The 18,862-nt window shown below is 32.8% G+C and overlaps 1 protein-coding gene and 1 long non-coding RNA gene across 6 annotated transcripts in view; one reads left to right on the top strand and one right to left on the bottom strand.

Annotated features, from left to right (window-relative positions):
- LOC110996003 (oxysterol-binding protein-related protein 8) overlaps nt 1–13,763 on the top strand; it is a 39,691-nt gene extending 25,928 nt beyond the window's left edge. For 3 of the 5 annotated variants that reach the window (XM_045633244.1, XM_045633243.1, XM_045633246.1), the window contains 12 exons: nt 3,068–3,249; nt 3,790–3,968; nt 4,541–4,718; nt 5,159–5,255; nt 5,504–5,643; nt 6,083–6,139; nt 6,497–6,622; nt 7,409–7,549; nt 8,295–8,415; nt 8,884–8,926; nt 9,712–9,882; nt 11,055–13,763. In XM_045633244.1, the coding sequence (XP_045489200.1) occupies nt 3,068–3,249; nt 3,790–3,968; nt 4,541–4,718; nt 5,159–5,255; nt 5,504–5,643; nt 6,083–6,139; nt 6,497–6,622; nt 7,409–7,549; nt 8,295–8,415; nt 8,884–8,926; nt 9,712–9,882; nt 11,055–11,304 (1,685 nt within the window). In that variant the 3' untranslated portion in view covers nt 11,305–13,763. The remainder of the gene's footprint in view (nt 1–3,067; nt 3,250–3,789; nt 3,969–4,540; nt 4,719–5,158; nt 5,256–5,503; nt 5,644–6,082; nt 6,140–6,496; nt 6,623–7,408; nt 7,550–8,294; nt 8,416–8,883; nt 8,927–9,711; nt 9,883–11,054) is intronic. The other 2 variants (XM_045633245.1, XM_022263483.2) reach the window with 1 other exon arrangement.
- Nucleotides 13,764–14,303: 540 nt separating this feature from the next.
- On the bottom strand, nt 14,304–15,376 carry LOC123690166. The gene is made up of 2 exons (XR_006750963.1): nt 15,313–15,376; nt 14,304–15,065 (listed from the first exon to the last, which is right to left on the bottom strand). It is a non-coding gene; the product is annotated as an uncharacterized LOC123690166 (long non-coding RNA).
- Nucleotides 15,377–18,862: the final 3,486 nt, after the last annotated feature.

Below are 18,862 nucleotides of genomic sequence, written 5' to 3'. Positions count from 1 at the left end.
TGTGTTCCGGTTACTGAATAATTAAACAATATTGAATAGGTACTGATATTCGTAAAAAATAAGCATGTTTTTAGCTATAATAATTTAAACTATTTTATTTTTATAATAAAATAGTTTAAAGCAGTCGCCAACCCTAAATAATCTACGCATAAGGTAAATTTTGTTTATAATGTCGATTCTGTAAATTATTTTGTGCAATTTACAAAGTTTCAGATATCAATATGTAATTAAACATAAGCGTTAATAGAGTGGATTTTTGCTTATTTGCGAAATAACAATCTTTATATAACTTTTAACAGGAATAAACGAAATACACGTTAAAATAAATTTTAATTACGACGTATGAAAACGGAAATCAAAAAAATGTGTAAAAATAAATAAATTAGATTTACGGAAACGAAAAATTCTTCATCACCTCATCATCATCATAAAATATAGATATATTTTTGTTATCAAAAAAGTTTAATTTTACTTAGTTATCTTAGTTTCGAATGACTTCCTTTTAGGTTATTACATACACATACAATCTATTAATATACAGATTATACTTTACAACTAATATGTATTATATAATATATACCTAATACATTTTTAATTCGCAACAATAATTAAAAATATTCCGGTTACAAAAAATTCTTGATTTCAAATAGCTAATGAAACAATTTTGTTATCAGTCGAATTTTAAGCTTGATTCAGATAGCTTGTAAAAACAACATTTCTAAATGCAACATCTTACATAGAAGATAGTCCGGGAGATAGTGACACAGAGTAGTGGGTCATTGGTCATTGGTCATTATTATTATAAATCAAACAATTGTGTAAAATCCAAATATATAGTCGTATTGTTGCATTACTGAATTTTCTTAAGCTTTATCTTCATGAATACAGTGGTTTTGAAATCTTTTTATGGAACTGTGATGGTTGTAACTGTTGTACTGGTCTTAAGTGATGTTTCGATGAAGTACTAAAGACTGGAGTTGAGAGGATCACTAGATTATTAATACTAAAAGAGAAAATGACAATGGACGTCGAACCAGAGATTCTGCGAAGGATGAAGGATAAAGGTCGGAGGCGATCGAGTTTATTCTCGTTATTGAAACGAAAGGTTGGAAAGCAACCATCAGACCCAAGCAGTTTCCATACCTTGGACTTGGGGAGGAAGTATTCGGTGGACTCAGCAATTCACACTGGGATGGAGGAAGTTTTCATTCCTTGTAATGGAGGTATGGTGATGGCCAATAATTAGGTTTAGCCAATTCGAGTTAGTGTCCTTCAAGAAAAGAGCGTACCTATTCTTTAACAACATGGCATGGCATGGCCGGAGGTATTACTTAACATCAGATGGGCCTCCAGCTTATTAAGCCCCTTTTACATAATGACAAATTAAGTATGGCAGAAAATAACTTTTTTAATTTTTTATACAGCATACATGTATGATGTATTTTACATACAACCCCTAATTTTCATCTACAATCAACACCTTATTTTTATTTGTTATTTAAGAACTTATATTTTGAAATCTGAGGCTTATATAGAGAAAAATCACAGAAAAAGAAAATTTCCATGTTGGTATGTACTAAAAAGGAAGGCTAAACCTAAAACATAACAATTTTTTGTCATTCAAGTATACGTGGCCATGTCAGAGAACAAAGCTAATTACACTATTGTATGTAAGGTCATTAAATAAGGCTTTAATTTGCTTGGTAAATAAAGTTTTGTTTAAAAGGCAATTTGCGAAGTTATTTTGATAATAAAATGCTATACTCGACCTTTTAAGGTATAATTTCTTAAATGTATGGACTGCTATCTGGATATATAATAAATAAATTTATAAATAAAATAAAAATAAATAAATATCCTGACGTTTTTGTATGCAAGTTCGATATTTTAATATCTGTAGCGATGACGTTGCAAACTTCAGATCCAAGTTCACTCATAGTTTGTGTCTCTGCCCCCGTCATAATGATAGTTGTATTAAAAAAATATATATATATGAAAAAAACTGAAACAGTATATGGAACTTATTGTGAACGAATAAATAGGTTATATACTAAACTATATCTTATAGAAGGTTGTGTATTAATTAATTAATAATTTAAAAAAAGAACTGCATGACTAATAATTTTAAGAATTAAGAATAATATAATAAAATTTCTAAATTGGAATCGTCCCAAATTAGAAATGTTCAATAAATATATAAGGATTTCTGAACGTTGTATGTTATATGTGTATGCACAAACAATATGACAGGCGTACACAATCTTATCTCTATGTCCTTTCGCGTCATTAGGATTCATAGAGGATATTTAAAAATAAATGCTGTTGTTGATAATCAGCTGTTAAGTACAGTGTTTTTAACTGTGGCGCGCGCCACAACTATGTGGAACCAGCTGCCTAATAAAGTATTTACGATTCGACTGAACTGACATTTTAATGCTGTTAACGCATTCAACCTCTCAACGCATTAGAATCAAAAAATTTAGATAAGATCGGTTTTTAAACTTAAATCTATCTAATAGATATTGTCATTGATATTATCTATAAATTTATTACTACGGTCAATAATTGTATTTTTTCAAACTTATGATAATTTTAAAATAAAAGAGCACAACGTTTATTTCTTAAGAGGTTGTACACAGATCATTTAATTTTTAAAGAGGGTGGTTAAACAAATACAAAACATGCTCTAAATTTTGGGGTCACATAATTTCATTAAATGGATTTTAGAGTCGCAATATAAATAGGGCAGTAGTTTCAAAAATAATATATGGTATTTTACAGAAATATCATAAGCATTTTTATTTTTTTAAGAGGGTAGTTTGTATTTTTTCTATAAAAAAACAAAACATTGTCACAAATGGGGGGGTTACCTAATTTCAATAAGCCGATTTTTGACTGTCGTGATATTAATAGGCCGGTAGTTTCAAAAATAAAATATTATAATTTAACACAAAGATCGTATACATTATTAGAACTATTTGAAACAATCAGTAGTCGGCTAGGCTTGTTATCTCAAGGCCCATATTGTGTGGTATTGCTAATTCACTAGTACCAATTAATTCGCTAGATGTCCTCATCCCGAATGTGTCTGCAGAACTAGCAGGTGCCGCGTCAGACACAGACAGCGAAGCCTCCAGGCAGGGGATGCCGGTGGTGTCGCTCAGTGCTGATCCCTTGGCCAGGAAACGGGAGGTTCTCAGTAGAATAGAGAGTCTCTACGTGGAAGACCCGGATCGGGAGATTGGAGTGGTAAGTTTTTTTGTTGGAAAAACGTAATTGTAGGAGTGGATAGTGTGATTTCTCTAAATCTAGCCTTGACAAGGTTTCCTGGAAGATAAACGAACTTGGTATGGAAAAGGACCGTAGACTAGCAGTATAGTTTTATGTATTTTTTTGTTTTTAAGCCTACACAATATATCTCGGTAAGTAGCCATCTGACAATGTGAAGGTCTATGAGCGGTGGTATTACTTAACATCTGGCGAGCTTCCTGCCCGTTTCTCTTGTTATATAAAAAAAAATATGTGCATTAATTATAAGTATTTGCCGAAGAACATTAAAAAAGACTAGAAAAATATTATTCCAAAAATTGTATTAATCATTTTATAGTGAACAACGTTTTAAATAAAAAAATCTAATCATAAATCTCAAATATACAAAAATATCAAAATCGTTCCATCTCCAGGGGTTTAGTAATAGTTACAAATAAGAAATTATTGGACTTTTTACCTAATTAATACATGGTTGTGGTAGTGCTCTTGAAGTATGAAAATGGAATACATTATTTCCAGGCTGGTGAATTAGTAGAAGAAGTAGCAGAAGAGAACAAGTCGTTACTATGGTTCCTACTGAAGCAAGTGCGGCCGGGAATGGATTTAAGCAAAGTAGTTCTGCCCACGTTTATTTTGGAGCCTCGGTCGTTCCTGGACAAGTTGTCTGATAATTATTATCACGCGGATTTATTAGGACAGTAAGTATGACTTTTAGATGTTTGAGAGCAGTGTTGGCCTAATAGCTTCAGCGTGCGACTCATATCCCTGAGGTCGTAGGTTCGATCCCGGGCTGTGCACCTATGGACTTTTTCTTTTTTCACCTTGGACTCTTTCTTTGTACGCATTTAACATTTGCTGAACGGTGAAGGAAAACATCGTGGGGAAACCGACATGCCTTAGACCCAAAAAAGTCGACGGCGTGTGTCAGGCACTGGAGGCTGATCACCTACTTGCCTATTAGTTATAAAAATGATCATAAAACAGATTAAGAAATCTGAGGCCAAGACCTAAAGAGGAGGCCACTGATTTATTTATTTTTTAATATGATTCTTCCTATGTGCTGGTCCTTATATGTATTATATACTTTTATTTTTATGTATTGTTACTTGTATTGGTGGTCAGGGAGACACTCCTACATTGCTGCAGTTACATTACAGTATACGATATAAAAATACTTATTATAAATAGTTAACTTATGATATTCTTAATTCAATGTTGGAGAAGGGACAAAAGAACTGAAAAAACTCTGCATAATTTCAATTAATTCCAGGGCACAAATTCTAGAAGACCCGTACCAAAGGTTCAAAGGAGTCCTTCGTTGGTACCTGTCAGGTCTCTATCGGAAGCCCAAAGGTCTCAAAAAGCCATACAATCCAGTCCTTGGAGAAACCTTCCGATGTTGCTGGCGACACAAGAACGACACCTACACGTATTATATAGCTGAGCAGGTATGTTGTTAATGTACAAAATGTGGGTACTACGAAAATTTCTTTTGACGGTAGTGTAATTAATTTTGCTAAATGTTTGCTCCATACATATCTGAACAAAAGCTATATTATCTAAATTTACTTAATTAGACGTGTCATACAAATGTGACTGCTCTTTTATATTCCTTTTAAAAATAACAGTTTTGGAAAAAAATCTCTAGGAACTTAAAGAACTGTGAACTCTCTTTTTCTGACTCGTAACGACTTTTTTGCCGGTTTGTCACGTCTCACACTTGCAAGTGGAAACCCCATAAATATGTTTATTACTTGAAAACGAAACCCCATCAAATCCTTCAATACTTGGAAGCGAAACCCCATCAAATCCTGAAGGTTCCTGAACTACTTGCAAGTGGAACCACATCAGTTCAAAGTTACAATACATGCATTGGTTTTCTTTCCAGGTTTCACATCATCCTCCAGTGTCGGCGTTTTATGTATCGAATAGGAAAGATGGATTCGTTATTGAGGGTAGTCTGTTAGCTAGGTCTAAGTTTTATGGTACGTACGTTGTCTTGTAATATGGGCAGTATTATACGGGGCTATAATTGTATTTTTGATTTCCCCTAATGTACACGGCTTTGAACGTTACATTTAAAAACGATTACTTATTTGCCGTGTTTGTTATAGTAACGTTATGATGGTTACCATGGTGACGAATACTGTTAACCAACGTTTTAAACAAAGCATTTAGAAAAAGTTTTGCAAATAAATTGAAAAACGGATTTTAAAATTGTAAAATATTTTAGGTAACTCAACGTCCGCCATTTTGGAGGGGTGCGCGCGGATACATTTACTAAATTGGGGGGAGACGTATATTACAACGGCGCCGTACGCGCATTGTAAGGGAATTGTTATTGGTACACTTAGTATGGAGCTTGGGGGAAAGGTAGGACCAAAAACTTTTTATAGATTCTATGTTTTTTTGACTTCCTATTTGCAAGTAATATATAATTAAACTAACACACACAGTAAAAAGAAGATTCGAAGAGTTTTTTTAAATTAAAACACAGATTTTAAGTATTTTTTTTTTCACAATGTTTCTATGTTTTTTTGACTTCCTATTTGCAAGTAATATATAATTAAACTAACACACACAGTAAGAAGAAGATTCGAAGAGTTTTTTTTAATTAAAACACAGATTTTAAGTAATTTTTTTTCACAATGTTTTCCAAAATATTACAGAATTGTGTTTTTTAGATACAAGGATATAAGGCTTTTTTAAGTGTAACGGAAACTAAATATGAATTCTTAATCTTTCATTTGATTATCCATATTTAAAAAAATAATGAACAAGTTTTCTAAATGAAATTTAAATTTTATTTCAGGTGCACATAATATGTCAGGAGACTGGATATCAAGCGGACGTGGAATTTAAACTGCGGGTGAGTTTTTACAGTTTTTCAAGATTAAATGTTTGGATTGGCCAATTGTCCGACACTGTCAAGTTGTCAATCCGGTAAAAAGTGTTTTCTTTAAATGTGTAAAAGCTATGTTAATAAAAGACAATACTATATACAGCTCTTGAGAGTTCAAGAATCTCCAGAAATTGCGTGACGTAATACTAGAACGCTCCCTAAAAATATTATTTGTATTGTTATTAAGCTTCCATTGTCGTGGTCATTTAACGGTTTCATTCATTATTTGCAAGTTATATAAAACAGTAAAACCCGTGAATAAATGTAATATATTTGCTTCTTATTTTACATTTACCAGTAAAATGTTTTGATGTTATTTTTCAGTCTTTTCTCGGTGGCGCGGACCAAACAAATGCTATTTCGGGAAGGATTAAGCGTGGCAAGGACACAATCGCGACCGTCGAGGGATATTGGGACGGACGGATCGATATTAAAGATAAGAAAACTGGGGTGAGTTGCTTATAGCTTGATAAAGAAATGTCCTAAATATTAATAGTGTGTTTTTTTATAAGAGTACAATAATTTATAATAACCTCTTGCATAAATATAGTATAGTTTCCCGCGTAGCTCGCAGTCCCATCAAGTATTGTTGATTTCACCTCTGACATAGGCATCTTATAAAATATATTTATTTATATTTAAGTATTATGTAAGCAGATTTATCAATTAACATCAGATGAGCTTCCTGCAAGTTTGCCTCCTGCAGTAAAGAAAGATGTTAAACTTTTTTGAAAATTATTACTGAGATAAAACCCTCAATAGACGATCATATACCAGTATATGATAACTGCATATATTTGTATATCTATATTTACATTATACATGCTAATGATGATATAATAGAAAATCGGCATTTATTGCACAAGACGTTATGCAGAGATAGAATTTCCATCTAAAACTAAAAGATCAACCAATAGGGTTTATTTTTTGATCGATCTCCGTTACTCTCTCTCTCAATCTTCCTCACTATAGCTCTCCCACCTCTCACTCCATGGCTATTCATGGCCTCACACTCTCTCACTCGGTCTCGATCGCTCTCTCCCTTTTCTACAACAAAAACGCTGCACATCTTCGTGACGCTATTACTATTATTGCGTAAAAAAATTACCCTCCTAAAGAAGTTTCACTTCAAATCATATTATTATTATAATGTTTTGATAATTAAGTTATTTATAATGGTTATTATAAACTGTGAAAGTTTAATAAAATTTTAATATACAAATATGTTATGTATAGGACGAAACAAGTCTCCTAGACGTATCAGTATTAAAAGAGCAACGTCTGCCCCGGTATTTGGTGGATGTCGACAAACAGCACGAGTGGGAATCCCAGAGGCTGTGGATCAAGGTTTCTGAAGCCATATTGAGTGAGGATCAGGTATGTGAAGGTTTGGCTTTTAGCGTGGGATTCAGAATTTGGACTTTGTGCTGTACTCTCACAACTCCTGTATGACACAGAAGGTTGATGTCAGAGAATGTTTGTGAATCTTGTTGGAATGATAATCGTGTTGAGTGGATTCTTTCGTCATCATTCATCATTCATCAGTCTATTTGTAAGATTAGCTTTTTAGTTTTAGTTAGTTTTTATAATATATATAGTTATTAATAGATTAAGGTTCTATATATTAATATAAATTTATTTTGTTTTTTATATAACTTCTGCACTTCTTGCACCCATCATTTTTTTTATTTATTTCTTTTCTTACTAGGGTTGCCTGGAAGAGATCGCTTGTTAGCGATAAGGCCGCCCGTTGCATCCCTTGTAATTTATATATATTGTGTTATTTGTATTTCTTTAGCAACGAAGAGTAAATAAATAAATAAATAATTCATCATCAATGGTAATACACCTTGTGCCTTAGCATCCTCAAGTACACATCGCCATCGCCATCTATCCAGTGCTTCCTGCTACCATTGCGAACCCCTATTGTTTATTTTATAAAACAGGGGCAAACGGGCAGGAACCTCACCTGATGTTAAGTGATACAGCCGCCCATGGACACTCTCGATGCCAGAGGGTTTTCTATTTCTTGTCACATCTTGATTACTAAACAACGGGCATAAAATTCAGCAAAAAAGAGAAAAAAGAAGAAAAGTGTAATTTTGTTGCCTGGTGTTTTCAGGTGCTAGCGACCGAACAGAAAACGATAATTGAAGAGGCGCAACGTGCACGTGCACGTAATTTGTTAACTGCATGGACACCGAGACTGTTCCATAGTGATTCTAGAGCTGTGCCGCCAGAAGGTATTTGACAATCAATATATTTTTTCCAGTTATACTTCTTTTGGCGCGTTAGCGAAAAAATATGGAGGTAATATTTTTCTTAGCGTGCGCACACCGTCACAAAAAACCGATTTTATGACGTTGCTGTAGTCAACCTTTTTTTAATTTTTTCTATTGTAGTATCGTTTTTTCCACAAACTTATGATAAGAATTTTGAAAAGATTTTTGACTTGTTTCGCCAAATAGTTATAAGTTCTAAAACGTGGTTTTTTTTGGAGGCAAAAGAGGCTCACCTAATGTTAAATGATACCGCCGCCCATGGACACTCTCAATGCCTCTCTCTCGCGAGTGCATTGCCGGCTTTTTAAGAATTTAATGTATATTTATTTTCAGACGTCCATAAGACGTGTACAATGTTACCTTTATGAATAAATGATTGTTGACTTTGAAAGTGTACCCTTTTTTAATGTTTTTTTTATTAATTTTTAGGAATCATTGACCAAGGATGGAGATACAATCATACAGATACAAGGTAAGAGTTTTAAAGTCACCCAAGTGCAACCAAAAGGCCTGCAAGTAATTTAATTACGATTTTTTATACGAGTGCAATATTAATATCCGACTTCTCACGATTGAAGATATTTTAAGAATATTTCAGCTTGGGGAAAAAGTTTTTTTTGTTTTTTTTTTGCTTTTGCTCGTATCAGCTATTACATATATAATACGTAAGATATAATTATGTGGCAAATAAATAAAAAAAATCGTATTTTCAAATTATCTGATTACTTTAGGTTATAAATTTTGTGATTCGCTCATTAAACAATGGGAATAGATATCTTTTGACGTAGACGTGGGGAGAAATTGGCTGTGCCAAAATGAATCTGGAACTGTATAAAAAAACATCCTTTGTATGGTAATCAAGATTTATTATATATTATTATTATTATTCACCTCGACACATCGACACACTCTATAACAATGTATTATTATACTAATAATTATTTACCGTGAAACATTATAATTAATATGAATTTGGCAACGTAATATGTTTGTATAATGTGATATTTTAGTATAAAAAATATAAAAATTGACTCATAATGTGTGTGTAACTTCCATGTAAAATTCCTTTTAAGGCAAATTTTGATGCCATTGTGTAGCGGAATAATCACTAAAAACTTCAGATTTGTACCACATTTGTACTATCGAAAAATCTTTGTACCACATTTTTACTATCGAAAAATCTTTGTACCACATTTGTACTATCGAAAACCTTTGTACCATATAAACAAATAATAATGAAACCCACAATATTTTCAGTCCCTGGCAACCGGAAGAAATAATAGAGTATGAAGATGATTTCATAATAACGTCGATAAAAACTGGTGCATCCATGGGCCCAAGTAACGAGGCGAGGCTCAGGGAGATGTCGCATCGGGCTTCGGATTCCGAGAGTCATGATGACTTGGCGAGGAGATCCAAGACTTCTACGTAAGTATCTGTTCCTGATAGAGGATTATCTCTTGTTACTCTTGTCACTCCTCCTAGTTTTAGCCAAGCCTCAGACCCTGTGGCCAAGTAGGAGTGTTTACTTGGTCGATCCAGCGTAGTCTTGTGCCAGTAAAATGTTTTTTTTGATGATTACTGGACTGGATGTCCAAAATAGTCAGGATTGGTAACGACGTGTTGAAGGACGAGGTTTTACCTGTAATCTTTTAGTATGAATATGAGTTTTTTTTTGGGGTTTTCAACAATAGGACAGCTGTTTGGACAGATGTCCAGGGAGCCCAAGCTTCTTCCTACAATACCATACTTCCAGAGTACTCTTTTTTGAAGTTATACTTCATTTGGCGCGATGGAGAAAAATGATGAGAGTGAATTTTTACGATGCGCGCACACCAACGCCTAAATTCGACATCGTAAAGTTAGGTCTAGGTGGCATGGAAATCGATAACTATGTTCAAGTTGTATATTCCAGTATTTTTATATTTATACCACGTGTTTCGTAACAGTACAATTAAACAGTGTGTAAATATTATTTTGGTGTTTTTAAATTACTTTCATATACGACGGTGATAGTATTTACTATAAAATTTATTTATTTAAATCTTTTTGATTAATTTTAATGTTTATCGTTAATCACTACTGCATTTTGTTTCCATACGCCAAAGGAGTACAACTTCTAACGCGTGTACATAAGTACACACTCATTTTTTTGTTTATAGTAACTGTTAACTATGTTTCATGTTTGTTTGAATGTGTATTTAATTATTGCCTTTTATGTAAAGATTGTAATTAGCAAATTGATTGCTTTAACATGTGATGAGGATCATATTGCAGCTCCTAAACTTTTGAAATAACTTTAGTTTAAAGGACTACCGGAGAGTTTATTCATTGCTTTTATTTCTATCTTTTTATTTTATTGTAATGTTTCGATTATTTATGTCTAAATAATTATTGCCTTATGTAATTTTGCACCTACTTTCATTCCTCTCCTGTGAGAGGAACAACTGTTTGTTGCCTGGAATTGATAGATCTAAACGATAAAGCCACCAGTTTTCCTACTTTTTTAAGATTATTTTTTGGTAGTCCATTGAGGTGTAAATAAATATTAATCAACACATATCTAAACGTCAAATTAAAGATTAAAAATCTCTTTTCAGCCGCACATTAAAGCAAACCCTACACTCGATAGACTCGACGCTACGCGAACAATCAATCGCCATAGAAAGATTAACGAAAAATGTTGAGATGCTGAACGAAGGCCAGCGGGCAGCTGCCTTTCACCCACAAAATGTTGCCAGGATACCCACAGCCTCGCACTCTTGGGACCTTTTCGGTGGATTTGTGCTGGCGATGGTGTTACAGGCCCTTTTGAATTGGATCTTCCACCAACGAGAGCAGAGGGACTAGTGCGAATGCTTTTGTAGATGAGTTCTGACTATTGCCGTCCCGCTCACGCTGGTTAGACTGAGCGAGACGGCGATAGATTGGGATTTTGGCATGTGTGAAAATCCTTTGTGGACGATTTGTTAATTCATCGATGATGACAGCTGACAGCTGTCATTTTGACAGCAGGAAAGTCGTCTTATACATACTTGCCTCTAGCTTTTGTGAATTGTATATTATTAATTTAGATATTCAGAGCTTATCGATAAAATAATTTTTATCAATAATTATAATTATTGTATTGCTCGAATTGCGATTTTTTTTTAATTGTTCAAGTCAAAAATATACGCCATAACAGTTTGCGATGACATTTTTTTTCACTTCGGTATATAAATTAAATGCTGCTAAAACAAAAAATCCTTAGGTGAATACATTATTTTGCATATATATTTTTGACTTCTACAATATACGCCAAATATATTGATAATAAAATACAATAATCTATATAAAAGAATTGTGTGCGGAGTATTTAATAATCGAATGGTATTTTCGGAGCTTTATATATCCCATAAATATTTAGCTGTCAAACATACTCTGCATACAAATTTGACAGGTCTGTCAACGTCCAGTTTGGCGCCGAAATTACTGTCAGTAATGCCGCGCGGGATCTCGCAAGTTTAGCGAAAACTTTTTCGTGGATTCCCGCTTGTTATGTAAATCATAGTTTTAGATTCCCTAAAGTAATGTTTGAATCGCTTGATTTTTTTAATACAGCATACCTACGGTGCATCGGGCCGTGAAGTTTTATAAACGTTTGTCTATGGATACCACAGATTGCTTAGACAATAGACAGACTCGCCGCCATACTTAATATCAAGTATGACTCGCGATTGTCAAAGTCGTGTTGTATTTTTGTCCGCGTTATAATTGATTTTTTTTTTGTAATCATAACAGTTATTTCGTATGTCAAAATTGTTTTTGGATAGTCTGCGTTTGAATACACCAATTTTCGTATTAATTTCTAGAATTAGACTAGCGTGTATATTGATTGTTAGCTTAAAATCGAATAATTAACGTAATTGTATTCTAACGAACGTCCAGAAAACACGAGCTGCACTAACTAAGCGGAAAGAGTGTCCCAATTCTTAAAAGGCCGGCAACGCACTCGCGAGCCCTCTGACATTCAGTCCATGGGCGGCGGTATCACTTTACATCAGGTGCTCCTCCTGCCCGTTTGCCCCCAGTTCTATAAAAAAATAAGCGGAAACATCGCTTGAATATAATACGTTTTAGAAACTGAATGGAAAATCGAGCTGTCAAAATATTGACGTATAACGTACGTATGACGTGACGTAAGACGTATACGACTGGATGAAACGTCAAAACGTTTAAACCTTCACGGCTCAATGTATAGAATTGGATTTAGACACTTTTATACTACGTATTATAAGCGGTAAATTATTCCTAATAAATTCTTTTATCACATTCCTTGCACGCTTTGGAACATTTTTCGTCCGATTGGATTGCAATTGTAAGGGTTTTGTGGTTTTAATTATTAATTCAGAATATTTTCTGTTTCCGTTCAATGATCGTAGAATTCGTAGAGAACAGAAACTGGCAATCCAAGAAAATCGATAAATCTGACACCGAGGCTCGCAAGTTTGCCATATGCGACTATATATTTATTAATTTATATTGTTTTTTTAGTATATTTTATTAGTATAAATACGAAAGCGTGTTTTTTACGCTGTGACGAAGTTATTATAGATTTTGATAGAATCGGTTTTAACGAAGCCTTTGATTGGGTAATAGACATTTTTTTGATCAGCTAATGAAATTTTTTGATGAATGGACATGGAATCATTGAATACAATCAGAGAGTGTTAGATCGCTCACTGTTAGTTGTTTTAAATAGAAATCGTTCGGTAATGCTAAAATTTACGTTTTGGTATAAGTACCGTATAGAAACATAATGTACAATTTTTTAATGTGCATAAATAGGCCTCTTCCAAAGCGTCACTTAAATAAATAGAAATGACTGGCAATGCATTCACTAAAATGGGTATATATGGGCGATGACAGCCCTTTTCTGGTTACCCGTATATGGTCTATAATTTTTTTTTGTTAGCCAGAAAATGGAATCAAGATTGAAGACAAGAAGTCACTATTAGGAGTTGCAAAGTAGCCGTGTTACTTACTACGTTACTTTTGAATATTTTTAATTGCTAAAATTTATATTTCGTCTTTAGCTTTGAGAAATAAATATGAATATGATTTAAGATCTATGTGGGAGACCGATAACGAAGCATCAAATTTTGTAGGCCCTTTAAGGTATCCCTCTAATAGAATTTTCATTATCACAAAACCCTTTTCAAATTTAATACGCCATTGCCCAATTTTGTGTAAAGCATTTAGATAAGATAATTTAGATTGTTGATATTTTTGTTGTTTTATTCATTGAATATATATTTTTTTCCAATTGAGAGTTTGTTTTAATTAATTCTGAATTTTAGTAAGCGAATGTAATTAATATGGTTCTTTATAGAAGATAAGGAAATGTAAGGACAGAATTATTGCGAGGTACAGATAATTCTGAATCTGTATCACTAATTATTTTTTAGGAAATTGGTTTAATTATCTGTGCTTTATAAAGACTCGCCAAAAGTACCTGGAATTCTGATACAGACAATACATAATGGACACAATAGACACTTGATTATTGACACAAGAGTTGATGAATCTAAAATATGCAATATATCTACCAAACTAAATCGTCATGGTCTAAACTCTAAAGCAAACAAATCTAATACTTTGTGCTTGTTGACCTAAGAAATTTCTTAGTGAAATTGAAGGAAACGACAAATTCCGCTGAAGCGAGTGAGTGCATCTTTGAACACTCACTAGTAGCGGTAAAGTCCCTAATGGTTGACAAGAGGTTGTCTATCTAAAACCATCGAGATGAGGTAAGGAACGAAAAAGGAGAGTTGAGGAAATTGGATGGATAACTCGAGAAAGAAGCCATGTAACAGTATAATATTATTAGAATTTTTAATTTCAATAAGGAATCCTATAGGCCCCAGGATACTTCCCCTGTGGACCGTGAATCCAGTAATTTCTCAATTCTTTAAAATCATTTTCATCCCAATAGTGTCTTTTTGGTAGGAAATGTGGCAGGCGTCTCCGTCTATCGAAGTTCATTTCGTAAATCCTTGATGGTCCCTGCATATATCGATATGGGTCCTTACGTACAATTTTTTTAGGCTTAAACCTTTTCGCTTGAAATGAATGTTTATATTTCTGTATTCTTGAATCGGAATCAGAACTTTCGGAATCCGAATCTGAGTTAGTACGCAATATCTTTTTTAAAACGAAATCATTTGCTCGTCTACCGTCTTCTTTACCTTCCCGAAGACTAAAAAAATCTATATAATCATCAGCAAAGCCATTTTTATCTAAATTAAATTTAGCTACTAAAGATCTTGATAAATCAGCCAATTTGGATGTTTCAACTGTGTCCTGTATATTATCTTGTTGATGCCATGATCTCGCATTCCTCTTGTCTTCTAAATTGTGAATACACTGCAGCTTTTCAGCCTTTGTCTTCTCTTCGAGGATGCATTTTTGTATCGCATCTGAAAGACCGTCTTTGCTTTGGTGCTTTTCAGCAATATTAATTATTTTATTTAACAATTTTGTTACTAATACTGAATCTTTGTTTTGGGTTCCAGGTGAGTCTTTTAATTCGTTGAATTTCAGATGTAAAGTGTAACTTTCTATTAATCGCACTGCAAGAAATTAAAAATGCTTGTAGATTTTCGTACTTTTGTGTATTTTTATACTAATATTATAAAAGATATATTTGTTACTAAACACAAACACAACATATCAAATCATTAGTATCCTATCGATAATCCTAGCAATAATCGCTAAAAAAAACACAGCCAAGTGAAGCTAGTTTAAAATAAAGTTATTATAAATTAAGCTACATCGTTAATAGAGAACAAATATTAAGTGATTAAAAAAAATCAATACCTGGGACGAAACAAAATAAACCAAAGAAAATATTAAAAATCATGTTAAAACGTTTACATTGTCGACATAAAAACTATTAACTGGAAACTCCAAGTATTACATGAACAATAATTTGGTTTGTTTGTTTGTATTTTGTCGTTATATGAAACGATAATAAATGATGATTATTTTATAAGAGAGTTCTTTAAACCATATTTTAAAGTTTCATTAATTAGATATTTCAATATCGCTATAGGTATTATTAGGAAGCTAATGTAGTAAACTTTGTTCGGGTATATTTGTCTACATTTCACGGACATTGAAAGTCATATTAGATTTTAATAAGGTTGTAATAATTTCGGGTTCACAAAAATCAGTTTATTAATTTACGTGTTTCTAGATGAAACATGTAAAATATATAAGTAATGTTGATGTTATAATGATTAATGTTATCTGTAGGACGCTTTTATCGCTTTTGAGTTATACGTCAAATAAAATTAATAGTCTGTGGGACTTACGTATGTCAACATATTGATGACATACAGGAGTCCCGCTAAATTCTTTTAAGTACATATTGTTTTTATTAGACAAGAAAACCCGCCGGTTGTATTAAATAAAATTTTATTGTTTTAAAGATTTGTTAAAAATAATGAGAGTTATGCTTCATTGACATGTAATTGATAAATTCGATTTTCTTATGAACACGAAAATACGCAATTTGCATCACGTTATTCAAGTGGAAATGACATCTTCAAGTATTAAGTTGCACAAATTCTACTAAGCTACTAAATTATTTTTACTAAAGAGTTATTCTTGACTCTCATCTCTCTAAGGTCGTAGGTTCGAACCCGGGCTATTCACCAATGGAATTACTTTCTATGTGCACATTTAACATGCGCTCGAGCGGTGAAATTACATGTCTATGTTTAAAACATATCAAATAACTTTTTAATTATTTTAAAAACTGGTGTACAGTCGACTGTCGTTAATTCCAACCTGCGATAATTCGAACCTCTCTATAATTCAAAGTTATCACGAGTGCCCTACAAAATCTATTTATATTTCGATCTAAATCAATACATATTTATGCACTTGGTAATTCGAACGAAAAAATCATTGCTGTATAATAAAACGACGCGTTAATTCGAACTCATCGGCGTCCAACACTCGACAATTCCAAGTTGCAGAGAGAAAGAGGTCGAATGATTGTTGATTGAAGTTATTGGGCAGTCTGAGCAGCAGCAATGTGTTTTGAAGCAAACCAGTATTTAACAGAGTTCTTTCGAAACATTAATTAATTCACATTATGAATAGATTTATGTATGTACACTCTAAACTTTTTTCATTGTTATGGAATAGCAGTTAGTAAATAATTATTGATCAATACTTGGTAATTCGAAGTTTTATCGATTTTCTCTCACAAATTTCGAACCATTCGATAATTCGAAATATTTTAAGAGTCCCTCGAGTTTCAAATTAACAAGAGTCGACTGTATATATATAATACAGTAATAAATACATTTCACTGCTGCCAATAATCTATTTCGCAAGTGACGTGTTACGCGTCGGGAAATACACCCCGACTATTACTATAGGCACGTAAGTCTAGCGCTGGCCGATACGTAGAGGGGATTGCTGCGCATGTGTTGCTACTAATACATCGTTAAAAAATTTATTTACAATATTCATGGGCGAGCTGGGACCCAATTCCCCGCGAGACACGCTCTTTCGGTCTTGTTTGCCGCCTTTTGTTTTGTGGCTTGAATAAAATAACATTTGTTTTAGGAAAGTTTATTACAAAAGCAGATACAAAATTATTTTTACAATAATAGATCTACAGTACAAGATGATTCTAAAACTTCGTCCTAACTTTTAAAACCCGTAAAGTAATTTTACCAACAGTTAGTCTTATCTTGCGACATTTTATTGGCATGCTAAACCTCTCCGGGTTTTAATTGTCACAATGTGGAACTCAAAACTACATCTAAGCAAATGAAATTTACTTTGACAATTTACGTAATTTTTATTTCGTTAATGTGTCATTAATTTATTGTATAAATAATTCAAAGTCAGCAATAACTTTCAATGTATTACATATATATTAAATAAATAATCAATAAAAATAATCTACCAAAAGGATGGAGAAGGTCTGCCAAGAATAGAGAGACGAACCAAAGTGGTTGATAATAAATTATTGATTTCGCTATGTAAATTAGATTTAAGAATAGATGTTTAATAAGAATAGCATTTAAGTTAAAAAGGTCTGCGGATAAAGGAATTTTATTATTATTATATTAAATATATACCTTTTTTCTATTGTATACATACAACATGCCACATTGTTACTACATGCCAAAGTATAACTTCTAACGCGGGTACATAAGTATGTACACACGTGTTTTTGATTCATGAAATATTTTTTTAATTTAAATTTAAAATTGTATTACTTAGATGTAGTTTTTGTTGCATATACGAAATGCATAAAAGACATTTTGATATGGACAATAATGGACGATTCAGACAACTTACGGACATATTTTTGACTACCGGTAAGTTATAAGAACCGGTTAAATAAGTGAACACTACGATTTTGTACAGTCGAATACAATGTTTAAATGGTCGGATTTCGTCTACAAAAATTTATCTAAAAGTTCAGTTATAGTCCTAAGTCTAAAAAAATATAGTTTGTAACAGAGTATAACAAAAACCTAGTGCAAATTTTACCTGAAACAAATAATGCAAATTGCTTGTACGTTGTTCGATTGTTTTTATAATAATTTCAGCCTTATAATTATAACATAACATAAAACTCACAGTAAAATTGAAAATTTATTAAAGTGAAACTTCTTTATCGACGTATGGAAGAAATTTTGTAAGAAAACCTCACGTTTTTCGGTTACGCGCCATGTTGCTTTTTTATCGAAGTTTAGTATAGTGACGTAAAGAATATAATGTAATATCACTATACATAGTATACATAGTATAAAACAAGTTTCACTTTTTACCTGTGTACTCTGGTACACACACATGTTTTTTTATATGGCTAATGGTTCCTAAATATGGACTTGTTTTACCCTCAATAGATGGCGCTCAAACGTATGATTTAAATACATTGCAGTATTATAGAAACTTATAATTTAAGACAGCTTACTCCTCCCATAAGCCGGCTTCACACGCACAAACAATGCCGTCGTTTGCCTATTTTTTTAATCATATATCAAGGTTTTTGTTATACACTGTTCAGAAGTTTTGTTTCTAAATTTGGTGCTCGCAAAACACCTAGAAGACACAGGCGTAGATATACCAAACTGCTTGATTCCTATATTCCTACGAGACGTAATAACATACGTCTCGTAATTATATACAAACCAGTTTCCATATTAATCTATACACATATAAACATGGTCTATTTTGGCCAAGTTTGACTTAAACAACATTGCTCCGTTTCTATATTCAACTAACGGATAATTTACGTCGTGTACTTTTTAATTAGGAATTTTTATATGCATTTGTCAGAGTTACCAACCTAAACGAAACGATACATTGGTCAGTAAGGGCACGAAAACCCAGC

The sequence above is a fragment of the Pieris rapae genome, chromosome 22, assembly GCF_905147795.1.
Source record: "Pieris rapae chromosome 22, ilPieRapa1.1, whole genome shotgun sequence".
NCBI classification, from domain to species: domain Eukaryota; kingdom Metazoa; phylum Arthropoda; class Insecta; order Lepidoptera; family Pieridae; genus Pieris; species Pieris rapae.
This window is presented reverse-complemented; position numbering and strand designations above follow the sequence as displayed.